Source organism: Protopterus annectens, chromosome 6.part0 (assembly GCF_019279795.1).
Source record: "Protopterus annectens isolate FY-2018-M chromosome 6.part0, PAN1.0, whole genome shotgun sequence".
NCBI lineage: Eukaryota > Metazoa > Chordata > Ceratodontiformes > Protopteridae > Protopterus > Protopterus annectens.
In genome coordinates, this window is record NC_056737.1 from 83,315,480 (window position 1) to 83,332,695 (window position 17,216).

The 17,216-nt window shown below is 37.0% G+C and overlaps 1 protein-coding gene across 1 annotated transcript in view; it reads left to right on the top strand.

Annotated features, from left to right (window-relative positions):
* Nucleotides 1–17,216, top strand: part of TTLL5 (tubulin tyrosine ligase like 5) — a gene marked incomplete in the record, with an annotated part of 5,893,562 nt that overhangs the window by 3,009,215 nt on the left and 2,867,131 nt on the right. The window contains 1 exon segment of the mRNA XM_044073865.1: nt 9,837–9,869. Coding sequence (XP_043929800.1) covers nt 9,837–9,869 — 33 coding nt within the window.

A 17,216-nucleotide genomic window follows, 5' to 3' on the forward strand; every position in this document is an offset into this window, starting at 1 on the left:
ATTAAAAGGATAATTTCTCTTATGCATTTTGTTAATAAAGAAAATAAAGAAACACTCATAATTGGCTTAGATATAGAGAAAGCCCTTGTTTCTCTAAATTGGGACTATGTATGCATCCTTTTTTCATCTCCTAAAGAATATATATATATATATATATATATATATATATATATATATATATACACACAAATAATTTAGTGTATGTCAAGTTAGGTCGTTTTACCTCTGAATCTATACGTATAACAAAAGGCACTAAACAGAATGTCCTATGTCACCGATTCTAGTTACTCTGACTATTGAAATATTGGCAGATTCAATTCGTAACAATATAAAAATGAAAGTAATGGATGTTTTGAACAATACAATTGTAAAGTAATGCTATTTGCTGATGACATATTACTAACATTATCTAATACAAAAGAGATGTTAGAAGGATTAGATATATTAATTGACAAATGTCACTTGACTTCAGGACTCCATTTCAATCAATCAAAATTTTTATTTTTAAATAAAAAAAAAAACTGCAGGCTAAGCAGGATCACATCATAGGAAAACAAGAATCTACCTTACAATATCTTGGAATTGAGTTATGCAAGGATAATAATTAGTCTCAAAAAACTACAATAATATCATCAATACAATTAAAATCTCTGTGGAAAAATGGAACAAAATAATATTAACATTTGAAGATAGACTACAGTTAATAAAAATGGTTTTACTGCCCAATATCCTTTGTATAACTTTGGCAATACACCTGTTACCAGAAAAGAATATACTTAAAGAAATAAATTCATGCCTAGTAAAATTTTTATGGTTTCCCAAAAGAAACAGTCTAGCTTTAATACATCATATCAGACCATGGAAACAGGGAGGATTACATTTTCCTGATATAGAAACATATATAAAAGCATCAACATCTAAAACAATCTCATATTGGATAAGTCCAAATTACTGTGCAAATTGGAAATAATTACTAACTGTAATATCAATAAATTAATTTGATTTACAAAAAAATTTCAAATGACAGATAAAAACAATTTGCCATGGCACTTATGTATTAGTATGTATTAGTATGCAATATAACATAACTAACCCCAGTAAAACTACTATGATTAATTATTACATTGACTCATTTAGGAAAAGTATTACTGGAAATATAGATTTAAAAATCTGGTTTGATCTTTTATCACAATTTATAGTCACAAAGAACTTTCCACATAAAATATATAGAGAAATTATTAATTCCTTGGAACAGAAAGGATTTGTTTATTGGCTCCAATGTATCAAAGAACTAAAAGTTTTTGATATGCAGATAATAAAAACAACATACAAAATTCCACAATAGGACTGGCTAACTTTACAGAGTATTATATTTGCAAGATTTAAATAGAATAATTAACAATTCTTCATTTAAAGAAATACCTAAATTTACGAAAGACATATATGAAATCATATATAATGACTTTGATATGGGAAACAGTATTTCAAAATTTTACAAAATATTGATAAACTATAAAACAACACCCAAAACCTCATATTGGAAATATATAACAAAAGGACACTCAGTACAGGTAACTGAAGATATTAAAACAAATATCTTAGCATCGATAAAATATAATCCTTTACACAGTACTGGAAAGTTTTTAATTGGAAATGCTTGCACAGAGCATTCTTAACCCCAGACAGAATCAGTAAAATTAGTTCTTCCATAAAAGGAATATGTTGGAGATGTGTTGAGCAAGTACACAATGCAGATTGGAATCACATTTTCTTTGATTGTGTTAAAATTAAGCCATTTTGGAATGATATTAAAACTTTCTACAAGCTTTATTTAATAATTTTATTTTACTAAAGCTCTTGTATTATTAAATGTGAACGAAGGTCCTCATTTGAATAGGTCAAACATGTATCTAGTATGGACTATACTTGCAATTTCAAGGAAGTGTATAACAAGAAGATAGAATACAAATGCAATACCAACTTTGGAAGACTTCTACAGCCTACCAAAGACCACAGCATTATTGGAAATTAAAATTAAAGAACTAACAATTTATCCAAAGCCATTTATCAACAAACATTGTGGAAAAGTCCTATCATTGATTGACACTGTACAATAATTGATAAGACTCTCTGATAATGGATTGGACATACTTATAAAATAACTGTATACATTAAGGTCTGTTATAGTGTCAGGCTAATGTAAATAGTGTACATAGTTATTTAAAATGTTATGTATAAATACTATGGAATTCATTCAAATGTATTTGAAAAATAAAAAAAATTTTGAGGAAAAAAAAACAGAGGGGTGTAGGCATCCAGGATGGAAGGAAGGAACCATATCAGATTGTTCATGTCCTTTTACATCAAACAGATTTCTCTTGGTCATCTAGGTGTCTGTTTAGTTGCTTGGTAAAATCAAAGAGAAATTTAATCTGCAAAATTTAGTCAGCATTTCTGGTTCTGCAAAGGAGTCCAAGGCAGACAACTCTGACTTCCATACCTGCCATTCTGCTGGTGATATCAGTGACTACAGTTTTACTGTCCAGCACTTGTATAGTACATTAAAAGTTTCCCATAGAAATATTCAGTTGTTTAATGCAGACCATTAAATCTCTTAAGGCTGATGAGAAGGGCTGTTTCTGTGAATCACAGTGTGTCTGATACCCATCTGGGTAAAAAGAGCTGTTGTTGCTCGCTGCATGCCTGCTTACAATTTCTCTAAGTTACTGCATGCTTTTTCATTGCACTTTTTAGACATTCTGCTCAATGTTGTACATCCAGCTTATTTTAAACTTGAGCCACAACTGCACTGCATGCTATATAAATTAAACTAGTTACCAGAAGCCATGAACAGATACAGCTTTCATATTGCATTTAAACAATTTCTGAAGGATAAGTTGCATCTAATAGGTTCTAGACATCCAGTAGGTGTCTCAGTTTTGCATGGCAGATGCTGGCTTTGCATAAATTTTGCATGGCCAATGCTGGCTTTCCATCCTTTTTAACCAGTCAGTTGTAACAATTTGAAATTCTTAGCTTGCAAAATAATGTTTAACTGATATTACTTCTGCAAAAAGAGCCTTATATTGTCTTCTGTAGGCAAGTATCGTTCTGAATGCTTTACTTATCCGAAACAAGAAAATAATTGGAAAATCATTTTACACTGCTTGAATATACACAGCACTCTGAATTATGTTGAGTAATTAGGTGAAGGTGAAAAAAAGTCTGTTAGATACACACTGCAGTTTGTTTCCTACTTCAAAGGAGAAACAAGCTCTTCCAAATAACCCTTGCTTCTACTGTCATCAGTTTAACTGTTTACTTACTTTCAAGGGTTCTTTTTGTATGTCATTGCTGGGTTTACATAATGTTGTTTTAGTGTAACCCTGTGGAGCTCTGAACCTATAGCCTCATATGTTCATAGGTAGGTACTAGGCTTTCGGCCCAAGGGCCTACGTAAGCCTAGCCAGCAAGGTACCATAGCTTACGCCACCCAAGAAAGTCATTTTCCTGTGCCACTGTCCAGCAGAGACACAGAAGTGATCCCCGGGGTGTATTTCCTATTTCCCATCCACTCATCAAGATTTTTCTTCAAGAGTGCTGATGAAGAACTTTGCTTGACATAGATGGGTAGCTTGATCCAGAGTATAGGAAGTCATGCAGTAGGTAAGCAGACCCTTTCCATATGGTAATTAACTGCATGTTTTCAGTTGCTGAAAGTACAGCAAGACACTGTTTGGGCATGTTAGGATTCCATTTAACAGTCTGAAGCTACTGTTCTTGCCTTTTTTATTATATATCTGTGAGCCTGCTACATGGTCATTCACTGGGGCTTTCACAAAGCACTAAATGTTAGGGCTGTGTTTAACAGTCTGAAGCTACTACTGCTGCCTTGTTTTAGTATGTATCTGTGAGGCTGTTACATGCTCATTCGTTGAGACTTTCATAAAGCACTAAATGTTAGGCTTTCATTGAGGAAGCAAAGCAGGTTTTGTATATGCATTCATTCACTGAATTCTTTAGACCATCCACTGTTTGGGAACCTGTACAATGCATTACTTCATATGCTTCCCCTACATATATATGAATCTTGCAGGAGTGATCCTTAGGATACATGCATTACAGTTATATGACAGCAGATTTATGAATATTAGGATTATTGTTGAAGGACAAGGCTCTCCCACTTAGTGCATCATGACATTGTGTCCATAGTTGACCTGATAGTATCTATACAGTATATGCCTTAGCTCTTCCTTTTTTTCTTGCTCCTTAGGAAGTTAATTATGTTGCTGCTAGAGATATTGATAACTTCAGTATTACCCATGGAATAGTGCAGACTGGAAGACTGTTGTTACTCATGTTTATGCTTTATATTTGTATATGTACTTATGTACTTACACACATACATGCATATAGATTTAGCTCTAGTTGTGTATGTAGATATTTAGCAAAACCCTTGCCTCCTCCTTTGGTTCCTTTGAATTGCAAAAGGGAGTTTTATTTTAGTGCAGTCTCTGTTGTTTATCAAAAGAGAACAAATGAGAGGAATGGAGAGTACATATTTACTCAGACTGACTGCTGTAACAAGTGTTTTAAAAGAAAATGGATAAAAATATGAGTGACAGTTTCTTTGCCTGTGTTTTCACGAGGAACAAGGGATAGAAGAACTTAACTATTAAAAAATGCTAGAAACTGTCTGGACAGATGGGAGAAGTGAATCCCAGAGGGTTAATCAGAAATTGGCTTAATTGCAGGTGGACAGTGGTCAATGCCCAGATAGACTGTCCTTTAGGATTCTCAGGAACCTAGTCAAGGTTCTTATGAAGTCTGTTACAGAGATGTTCAGCAGCTCAGTGATAGTGGAAACTTAATGTATGATTGGTAGATGGCAGTGACGATGATGGCATCTCTTCATGAACTAGATAGATGGACCAATCTAGGAAACATTGACAAGGAATGTAATGGACAATATTCTCAATGAGGGGTTACATGCATACGTGCCATACTGACACAGTTCAAAAGTGTAACTTAGGATAAATTTCAATTGCCCAAAATAATCATTCAATAAAGATTTTAAAAACTCTGTTGAAGTAGATTCAGAATGGAAGTATTTTCTTGGATAAGGGTTTGCTTTGACTGTTTTACTGTGGAGTGATAAACTTTGTTCACTTAACATGTGCATACTGCTTATATCTATCTATCTATATGTATATATATATATATATATATATATATATATATATATATATATATATATATATATATATATATAAACCAAAGGGTAAAAAGGTAGGTCAAATAGAGAAACAATTTAGTAAAACTACAAGAAAGACCTAGCTATGCTAGAGTATTCGCTGTGAAATACCTTAAACTTCTGGTAGTGGAGGCAAATGAAATAAATGCAAATCAGCCCTTAAGGACATACCAGTGTTTCAGTTATATGCCTGCCGAATTACCATGATTTTCTACTTTTTATGTTTTTACTGGTGCATTCAGGACAATAAAGCCAAACCCCAGTAGCTGTTGACATGCCATGCTTTGCCCTTTTTCTGAGCTCATCAATAAGTGAATTGTCTAGCCATACTTTGTACATATGTATTTCTTCATGTGTAGATTTACACAATAATACAACGTGTTGAACTTTTATCCTACAATATTGTATTGCACTCAGTTTGTCACTTCTTCTTCTGTAATGTGGCATGGTACGCAACTAGAATTGGTCCTCCATCCAGTGCATTTACCAATTTAACAAATGTGAGATAAAAAAGTAAATAAAGTCCTTCCAATGTGTAACCACTCTGAATTAGTTTGGCACTGGTCTTCTAATAATTTTGTTTTGTAGTCTGAAGTTTCAGGGTTTGTATCACTTCGACGAAATGGCAGAAGTTAGAACACCATATGTTCGAACTTCTAACTTCGAAGTGCAAAACCATCGAAGGCTTAAAACAGCGATTTTTTTTTTCCCCCAGGGAAAAAAAATCGCTGTTCCAAGAAACACACACACAACACAAGCACACCAAAAAAACAGCACTCCACACACATACACTTAAAATCCTACATCTAACCCTACACTAAACTGAACATACACTACTATCTATCCACTTACCTTAACCCAAACCCTAACTCTACGGTCCGTCACTATCGCACACTCACCTGACCCGTGCCCTAACCCTAACTCACCTATCCTGCCTTAACCCTAAAGTCTGTCACTATCGCACACCCACCTCACCTGTGCCCTAACCCACCTAACCCGTGCCCTAACGTCCGCACAATCGCACACTTACCTGAACCCGACCCATAACTTTCCACCACAGTGCTGAAAATAGCGAAGCCGCAAAAACAGCCAAACAAATTCTTTTCCTGGGAAAGAATTCGGTGTTCCGCGATAATCAGTTTTCGAACTTCACAATTCAAACATATGGTGTTCGAACTGCTGAAGTTTCGACGAACTGATAGGAACCCGAAGTTTCACCCTTAAGTACTAAGTACCAGAATACATCTGGGTAAAGATATTCTCCTAAATATTTTTTTTGCAAAGCTCAAAAAAATATTTTGTTAGCTTCTTGTATCAAAGGTAATACAGGCTCAAGATGTTAAGTCTTGAGAATTATGAAAGGGTAGTCAAGGGGTGCAATCTTGTTGTAGAAGTTTATTTGAGCTCTTTCTAACTTCTTGTTCATTGTTCCAGCTGGGGGGACACTTTTGGGAAGCATCATATTTGGGCTGATGTCTGAAACAGCATATGTGGATTTATAGTAAAATATCAGTACTTCTAGACTTGGAAAAATAAAGATCCAGACAACCTCAGTCGCCACTTTTATATGCTTACAAAATTTTAATCTGTCATCAGCTAAGATACATTCTAACTCCGTACCTTCAGTTGATGAAATCAGAATGCGTATCCTTACTTTCTGATATGTTTAGCTGTGTTTACTATCATTTTAGCAATCACTAAATAACGTGACCAGAAGGTCACAAGACGAGAATGTTGAGGGCTACTTGGTTGAACACCCGGACTCCCCTCCGGACCCATATTAACACTTGATCCTAAGACCGTGCAGGTCAGGAGATTCGATGTTGGACATTGTTCAAACAAGTGGTCCTTGCCATTCTAGTCTTGCAATATTCTGGTCACATTATGTAGTATTTCGCCATTGTAGTGATTGCTAAAATTATAGTAAACATTTTAGTTTCTGTTAGGTACTGATGGCATCCAAACTGGCTTGTAAAAGTTTGTAGTCTGCAGTGAGTTAACAGTGTATCCAGGTTTTTGGTCACCACTGTGTTTAGTATACAAATTCCAGACTGGAAGAGCAGATCCATCAGTTTTATGTTAAAGAAAACAGGACATAAGACAAAACAATGGAGAACACATGATGCAGTATCGAGATTACTATTATACATGATTCTTATAGTTTTATCTATCAGCCAGTTTAGAATCCAAAAGATTATGCACTTGTTAATGTGCAGATTTTACAGTTCAGGATAAGAATGTAATGGTCTAAAAATGGAATGCTTTAGGCATGTCTAAAAATGCAATCAGTACAGTTCAGATTACAATCAGTAAGAGCATATCCCTTAAGTTATCTTCAAAAAGGTCTCAAGATATTGTGTTCCATTAATTTTTTTGTGTTACTTAGTAAGCAGATAGGTCTATAATTGTGTAGACTCCAATTTATTTTGTGCCCTTATAAATGGGGGAATCACACAAATCTTCCACTGACCAGATGGAATGAGTGAATCCAGAGGGTTGGTGGCATATCGGCATGGACTTATAGACAGAGGGTGCTGCCAGTCCAGCCTGATCAAGTTTAACAACTGGTTTACATTGCTTCTGGATACTGGTGCACCTCAATTTCAGTAAGACAGTTTGACACGGCCCCTTACAGAATTCTGTTATGAAAGCTGCAAGTGTTTGGGAAAAGAAACACAATGTTGAAATGGGCATAAGGTTCTTGAATATTAGATTCAAGGAGTAGTAGTAATGTTTACTGTATCAGATGAAAAGAAAAGTGACCTGTGTTCTGTGAGAACCTTGGTCTGGTGCTCTTCACTGTGATTGTATTAGATATATTGGTTGGGAATGAGAACAGAATTAACCTCTTTGTAGATGATACCAAGGCATATCTATAGCAGAAGATGGAAAAATGGGCTAAGAGAAGGATTTTTCTGAATTAAAAAAAGACATGCCATTTTCAATTCAGTGGAGTCAGGAGCAAAGTGCTACATACAGTATATTGTGAGGTACAGATTAGGAGAAAGTGAAATTAAACATGCAGACTAAGAAACGGATCTGTGATAACACCACCACTGGACCATTAAGTGTAGACGTGAAAAAAAAATAAACAAAATAAAAAAAGTGCATGGACATAGGCTGAAGAGAACAGACTTTAGGGACAGAGATCTTTCATCCATTACCCACTACATCAGTCACTGACGAGTCCTTTATGCACTTTTTGAGGCTGTACAGGGATATATCGTTACTTTATGAGATGTGATAGAAAGCATAGATGGACTGTGATAGAGGGTGAGTTGTTTGGGACTATATACACTGGAGTCAGAGAGAGATCACAGGGTTATTATCTGTGTCTGTTAGGTAATGTAAGGGGATTGAATGGTGATAATGAGGTGGAAATTTGATGGGGGAGGGAATTATTTGAGGATAGCATGAATAAACTACAACTTGGATTTCCAGGTGACAGGTAGTTTTAACTCATTAAGAGGAGTATCACTGCTCTCAAATGGTTAGACCCTACAAATATATCTTGGGAGGGATTCAAAAAAATAGCTATAAAACATCTTTTAGCCCATAAAATAGTAATGGATAAAAGAAACAAAAATATGAAAGCCCGAGAAATTTGGGAACACACTTTTAACATCATATTAGCATAATACATCATACATACTACATAGTAACAAGGTACAGAGGAACCTAGAATTATACACACGATCACACAGTCAAACTGTGGACTTGAAATCCTTATTGTATGTGCTGTTTTTATAACAACGAAATTGAATGAGAAAGCATCTCTGTATATAGTGTAAATAGATGTGTTTTATGACCTACATGTTACTATATTGACTACAGTGTGCAACACTCACTGATGGTCATGCTGTAAGAATGGAAATGATTGCGTTTTATATAAATGAAAAAATGAAAATAAAAATTATTGGGGAAAAAAGTGGAGTGTCACTGCATAGAATGTGTTACTAGAGTGCAACTTGCCTCTTGCATTCAGGGTGTCTTGGGACAGATTGAGAAGAAGAGAGGAGTAGAAATGAAGACATTTGGAGAGCTGCTGGGTGCTAGCTACGTATCAGAGGTGAAGAGAATAAACAAAGAGTTGCTTTATGTTAGCAGTAATATGTACATATGGAACTTTGTTTTCAAAGCTGTTTTTTATACTTTAGCATTATGTATATTGTTTTCCTGGATACTGTACACATTTCTAGATATTTTAATTATTTAGCATACTTTCAGAAGTATATGGCTTGTAGATATTCTGCTGTGTATTCCAGAGAAGTTAGTAGATGCATTTTGAGCAGCTGCAGGGACTTTAAAAATGGTACTGGAATATTGTTATCATTTGCTTATGTGTCTGCACAGAAACGCATTCCGTCAAGCAAGTTAGTTTGCTAGAGTTGCAATCTGTTTCCCAGTAAAGTGGAATAGTTGTGAGAAAAAAGCAGCTATCCCTTCTTAAAGTATCAGTGCTATGTGATCGTAAGAGGGGTGGAAGTGATTCAGTTGATATGAGAATGTGAATCTGAATTAAGTGTGTCAGATCAGTATTTCTGTCATCCAAAAGTAATTTTTTCTTGTTTTCCTTTTGTAGGGTAGTCAAACAGAACATGTCTGTCAAAGTGCGGTAAGTGGTCTGTTCTGTGATCTGCTATGTATTTTAACTGACTGAAATTTGATCTGTCCAGTGCCAGTGACACTGGCACGATATTCTTGGGGTCTTGGGTTAATTTCTCAAATGAGAGCTAATAATATTCAACAAACACGCACTGTCTCACTGGTATATGGGTAGTAGTGCTGTGTTACACTACCTCTGACAGATTGTCAAAGCTCATAGCTCCTCCCCCTGCCTGTCAGGACCAGGACTGCCCTTCAAACCCACAGACTGAACCCCTTTAGTTTTCTAGTGCCACAGTAAGAGAAGGATCTCTTAAATGACTCAGCTAATGAGCTCAGATTAAAAAAAAATAATAATTGGGTTTTTATTCCTCCCTCTGCCTTTTTCTATCTCTGCTTGAACTGTGTATTCTGCTGATTTGCTTGTTTTTCCTTATTGAAAATTTGTATGTATGTTGAGTTTTATTTCACTTATAGTATAAGAATTATACGTTTTATTTTACACTAATGCTACATTTCTGTGGATTTTTAACCCTCTGAATGTGTATTATGGCTATTGGTGAATGTTTAACTGAGTTTATGTACTAAGGGTATTTTATTACCATTCCTGTCATTGCCTCCTGCTGTCAGAATCGCAAGCAATTTGCTGCTGCTATTTCCATTGATTACAAGCTTTTTTTTAAAACGTTTTGATGGGAAAATCTTGCTGATTTTGCAGTTTTTTGTTTTGAGGCTATGGTTATTTGAGATGATTAAGTAGATTTGCAGCCTTTTAAATGATTTTTTTTCATTTAAATTGTGAATTTGATGTTGTCAATCTCACCTTTATTCTCACTGATGGGTCGGATCTGATCCATCAGATCCATCTTGGCCATTTCTAAAGCTTGAGTTCTTCAGCAAAGCTTGAGGGCATCCTTTCTTACCTGTAATGTAACCCCCTAGCTTTCCCAGTTCTCATTTACAGCTCTGCGAAGGAGGTTCTGTATAGCAAAGCTCTGGGCTAAGTGTCTCTGTTGTCTATTTTATCTCTATTAGACTACTACTTCATTGTACCTTAGTTTTCTCCTACTATAATTCTTTTATTTACCTTTACCGTTAAGAGTGAGTGAAACATAATTGTACTGTCTGTACAATTTACTTCAGTTGTTAGCATCTGTTTAAGTTAGAGGATGTCTAACTAACATCTGTTTTAGTTAGAGGACTTTTTTCTTACCCACCCCTTTCTTTCTGCCCCTTTTTCCCTTCTTCCGTTTAAGTTAGAGGACAATTAGATTTAAAAAAAACAAAAAAAAGACCTTTTCCTATCTTCTGTCTTGTTTTAGCTGAGGAATCAGTGTACCCGAAGTCCTTTGGGTGTCACCCTTCAACCTCTTGGGGGACCCTCCTTCCGATGAGCTTATCGAGTTAATCTCTCAGAAGGCTTGGACAACCCCAGACTCCATAGAACCTACTTTTAGGAGGCCCCGAATAAATACATTACAGCTCCAAAAGATAAGTCCTTTCTGACAAAAGCTGTAGCAGTTGATGCCATGGTTGTGGCAGTGGCCGCTAGAAAAGAACTGTCCAAGACCAGTTCCTCTATCCATCTTCCTAATAAGGATTCTAGGACCATGGATGGGCATGAAAAACACATCTTTTCATTTGCAACCTTCTCCTTGCAGGTCATTGAACTACCTTACCCACTTCACTAGACTACAGAAGGATCTGTTAAAGGTACTCTCAGATTCCCTGTAGAGAGCTGTAGCTGAAGCGGCAGCAAATAACGTCAATACTCAGCTCACCACCCTTAATTCTGTTGTCAGCTCGTCCATGAGACTCATATTGTATGCAACAGATTGAGCAAGTAGGGCAGCAAGTTCAGGCATCTATCTCTCTCTTTCTCAGGACACAGGCCTGGATGCGCCTCTGCAATTTCGCAGAGCCCTTCAAGTCTTCATGAACACACCCTTCGATGGCTGTTCTCCTTTTGAGCCTAAAGTTAAAGAGATACTTACCAGGTGTGAACAAGAGGGGAAGACCTTGTCTGCCTTTGGCATGTGTTTTTCCACACCTACCAGACCCTTCCTTAAGGATCAGGGAGGTACTGCAAAAATGTGGTTCAGAAAATCTCAAAGGTCTTTCTAAGACGCACAGGGTAAAAGTTCCCCCCAGGGGCAGAGGGTTGAACAATAATGGAAGACACCAACATCATGGCAGGGGAGAAACACAAAATCAGGGTTCCAGAGAATCTTTCTTTGGTGGACCCTTCCAGTGCTCCTGAAGGAGTGCCCGATTGCTCACCTCTGGAGGCAGTTGGGGGTGATTGTCTTTGCACCACGAAACCTAGCAAAACATAACAAATGTCATATAGGTGCAGGACATAATGTCCATAGGATATATCATTCCCTTCTCCTTCCCTGCCCCCGTAGACAAATCAGTTGCAGATGTTCCACCATGTCAAAAGGAACAAGCAACTCTAGAGTCCAAAAGTTGTTAAGGAAAAGAGTCATCCAAGAAGTCCCTGCAGACCAGAGAGGATCCGGAACTTACTCAAGATTCTTTTTAGTTCCAAAGAAAACAGGGGACTGGAGACCCATATTGTACCTCAGCAATCTGAACAAGTCAGTGAAAAAGACTAAGTTCCGGATGTTGACACTGCAGTCAATACTTCCATTCCTGGAAAAAGACAATTGGATGTGCTCTATAGACCTTTGAGATGCATACCACCACATTTGAATGGAAAGGCAATCCAGAAAATTCTTGCACTTCTGGCTAGGAGCCAGTCATTTCCAATTTCGAACTCTGCCCTTTCGCCTCACTACAAGAGTGGTCACTAAATGCATGGCAGTAGTGGCGGCTCACTTGAGACGCCGTGGATTCCGGGTGTTTCCATATCTGGATGACTGACTCATAACCGCCCCGACCAGGCATCTTCTGCTACAAGTTAGGAACTATACCCGTCAACTTTGCTCCTCCTAAGGTATTACCATAAACTACGAAAAATCTGAGCCATGTCAAGACTTAGTCTTCATAGGATTAGAGGTAAACATATCTACACTGATAGCGAGATTCCCACAAAACAGAGTAGATGATCTCCGCCAGTATGTAAGATTGCTGATCAGGAAGACATGAGCTTCTGCAAAACTGGTTTTCAGGTACTGGGGAAATGACTGCATCCATCATACTCATTCCCCAAGCTCGTCTTCATATGAGAATACTTCAGTGGTTGCTTTCTGCACAATGGTCAGTCTTGGAACTTCCAATGTCTTACAAAATTATGATAACCAACACCTGCAAAAAAGATTTTCAGTGCTGGATTCATTCTCCATTAGTATCTCAAGGCCATACTTTCATCCCCCCTCAACCTCAGACCATAAAACATCTACACAAAAACTGTACAGAAGTAAATGGAAGCGGTTTGTTACATGGGCCAACAATAATCAGATAGATCCCTTTTCTGTGTCCATACATTCTATTTTAGAATTTTTGGCAAAACTTTTCAATGAAGGAGCTACTGTAGCCACTATTAGAGTCCATTTGGCAGCAATTTCAAATTTCCATATAGGATAAAATAGTTCTGGTATCATGTGTCACAGACTTTGTAATGCATTCTTAAAGGAAACCACAAAGATAAGTCTCCCATACAGGAACCCGTCACCTCCCTGGGATCTGAATTTCATTTTGTCAGACATTATCTGTCCTCCCTTTGAACCATCTGCTACCTGTGATTTGAAATAGCTTTCCTAGAAAACACTCTTTTAATGGCTATTACTTCAGCTAGGAGAGTTTCTGAATTACGAGCTTTGTCTGCCAAGCCTCCATACCTATTTTTTCGTAAGGACAGAGTTTCTTTATGCACTAACCTTTCATTTCTGCTAAAGGTTGTGTCGGAAAGCAACCTCAATCAATCCGTAGAGCTGCCAGTTTTCTACCATAATTTCCAAAATAAATAAATATTCTCTGCATCTCCTAGATTTTCATAGTTATTCTACTTGCATAGAACTTCTGAATGTAGAAAATCAGATCAACACTTCATCTCTTATTCTGATATTAAAAAAGGTCAGTCACTCACTCACAAAAGTTACCTTATCTAAATGGCTCACACTATGCATATCCTACATTTATAATTCAAAGAACAGAGCCCTTCAGAATTCTGTTAAAGCTCATTCCACAAGGTCTGTAGCACTTCTGCATCTTTTCAAGCTAGGTTACCATTGGATAACATCTGTGCTGCAGCAACTTGGGCAAAACCTCATACCTTTATTACTCATTACAAAGTGGATTTGTCCTGTAGGAGTAGAGCCTCTTTCAGGTCTGTGGTTCTGAGGAATATTCTCCCATGAGCCAGGTTGCTTGGGATGCAGTCCCGTCAATAAGAATAAAGGCAAGATTGACAGCATCACATAAAGAAGTTATGTACTTACCATAACGTTCCATGTGTGTTGTCCATCTCATCCTTTATTCACACAACCCTCTCTCCATACTCCCCCGCCTATACTCCTGAGAGACTGAGTAGCACAAATTGGTTACTACAGGGCCATATAGCCTCACAAATTGATACTTTTATGTATATTTTGATTTATGTGTGTATATATATATATATATATATATATATATATATATATATATATATATATATATATATATATATATATATATATATACACACACACACACACACACACACACACACACACACACATATATATTCTTTCTATAAGTGTATTGGGGTAAACAAGATCTGAGGAAGCTAGGGGGTTGCATTTTGGGTAAGGAAGGATGCCCTTGAGTTTTGCTGAAGGCCTCAATCTTTAGAAATGGCCGAGAAGGATCCGATGGATCGGATTCTACCCATCAGTGAGACTGAAGGGCAATATGGACAGCACACATGAAATGTTATGGTAGGTACATAACTTTTTTTGCACCATTTTATTTGTTTAACATTTCTGACAGGAATTTTTCTTAAGCGTATATTTAATTCCTTATCTAAGGCTATTTCAGGTTGTTTCTATGCATGAGAGGTTGAAACATGCCTTTATTTATTAAAACTGAGGGACTTTGTGACATGCTTTTTGTACTATATGCTGGACTACTGAAATTGCAGTCTTTTTTCTCAGTGCAGTTTAAAATATAATATTCCTGTAGTAATAGACTTCAGATGGATATTTAGATGGAGAATTGTGGGATTTGTCCATTTTGTACTGGATTCACTGTGCAGCCAGTATTTGGTATTGATCTGACTAGTTTTTGTCACCTGAATTGATGGACTCAGATGCCGCATACACCACCTGCATTTACCTGTTGTACACCTAAAAAAAATAATGATTGAAATAAATTTAAAAAAGTATGCTTCATCCTACAGCTTGTGAGTCCACAGTAGCATCAGCCCTGGACAGTATATCGGACCTCTCACTTTCTGTTGCCTACAGGTCCTCTGGTGTGGTGTTAATATTGCAACTGTGTGTGACATGAGATTAGACACATCCTCCAGGGCTTTTCCATTGCCCGCTTCAGGTATGGGAGAGCCAAATCTTTCAGGTGTAGAGTAAGTCAGGGGTACAGAATCTGATGCCAGTGTTAATATGTCTCCCCATTCAGGGGATTCTCCCACTAGAGTAATGCAGGCTAAGAAGAGACAAAAGCTCTATCATGGGGTAGGACAGTAGTCTCTGACTGTTTTCCCACCTGAGATTGAGACTAAGGCTAGATCCGTTATTCGGACAGTTGATTATGGGGTGCACACCCTGGTTATTAGTTTTGCCAGCATTTCCTCCTCCAGTATATCATCTAAGGATTCTGATTCAGGGGAATCTGATGTCTTAGGATTTGGAGCTGTCAGAGTCAGATGAGTTGGTTTCCTTTGACAAACAAGTTAAGGAACCCAAACAGATATTTTCTTTTACCCAAATGCTGGCTAGATTTAGGGATGTATTCAGTTGGGAGCAGTCATTGGCTACCCCACTGATCGGCAGTGTTTATGATCTTTTGGAGGATGAGTCTGGTGGACATGGAGATCATTCCTCCATTGATCCCAGTTTTGGAGGATGTTTTTAAGAAAAACTGTAATTCTCCTGTGCTAATTGAGACTCTGCCTAAAAAGTGCTTTAAGGAATTCAGGGTATGCTAAGCCATGCCTGGACTACAAGCCCCTTTGTCTGAGGACTTGCTTCTGTGTCTCCAGCAACTTCTAATAAAAGGATTTTGTCTTCTTCAACTCCTGTTCCTTCAAGTAAACTAAACTAATTGCTAGAATCTCAGGGAAAGAAGCTGGCTCAGTCCAGCATGATTCTTTAATGTGTATAATTACGCGTGTTTTGTGTGGAAGTTTGTGTTGAGATGTGTATATAACTTAGATGAGTTTGCTGCATTGTTACATGCTGAGCAAAAGCTTTTCGTCAAATATATTGTTTCCAGTGTTTCTCAGGTGTCAAAAAATGTTTTAAAGAGCGCATTGGAGGGGGCTGATAGTATCATCAGTATGCTTGGTTCATAACCAGAACTTTTTCTGATAAGTTGAAAAAAAATTAGATTTTGAATGCTCCACTTGGGTCAGATTGTGCGTTTTTGTAATACAGCTAATCAGATCCTTAAACACTGGGATAACAAAGGTAAACTCATGCAAACAATGTCAAAAATGTTTCATATTCCCAAATTTCCCTTCGTTAAGCAATATATTGTTTGGCAGTGTTCCAAACAGAAGTCCCAGTCAAACAAAAAATAATGCAATAAAATGAAACAGCAGGATGAGAACTCAGTCAAGCATAACAAGAGGAGTTCCCTTCCCAAAACTTTATACCATCCTGAAGTAGCCAAGACTGAAGTAACTTAATTACCCCAGTTTTAGCCTCAGTTGTAAATGAACTGTTCCTATTTCACAGAGTGGCCCTGAGTTTCCTTCACATTTTGATCTGCTCCTAGAACAATTTGTGGTTCTCTGGCAGATAGTTAATGATTGAAATAACTGCAAGCAAGTAAATAATGACAGACATTTGAATATCAGAATTCCGAATCATATACTTTAGAAAATGCACACTAATTGAAAACCTGTAATTCTAGCAACATTCTAAATATAGTATATGCGTACAACAATATTTAAAATGTGTCCTGTCCTATTTTTAGTGTTTTTCCACTCATACTTTTTGACTTTTTCTGTGATCTTGCTAATGCAAAAGCAAACCTTTAGTTTCTAAGAAAAAACAGCAATATTTAAAAATTATCCAGATTTTTCAGCCTTTTCCCCAACTACTATTTTTTTTTTTTTGGCTTTGGCTCTCCATGATTCTTGCTGTGAGAGTTTGAGAGCTGTGCGAGTGGCTTGGTGCTTGCTTTATCCACATCCACGTCCAGTCAGTCCCAGAATCCCATTCCAGTAAAAGAA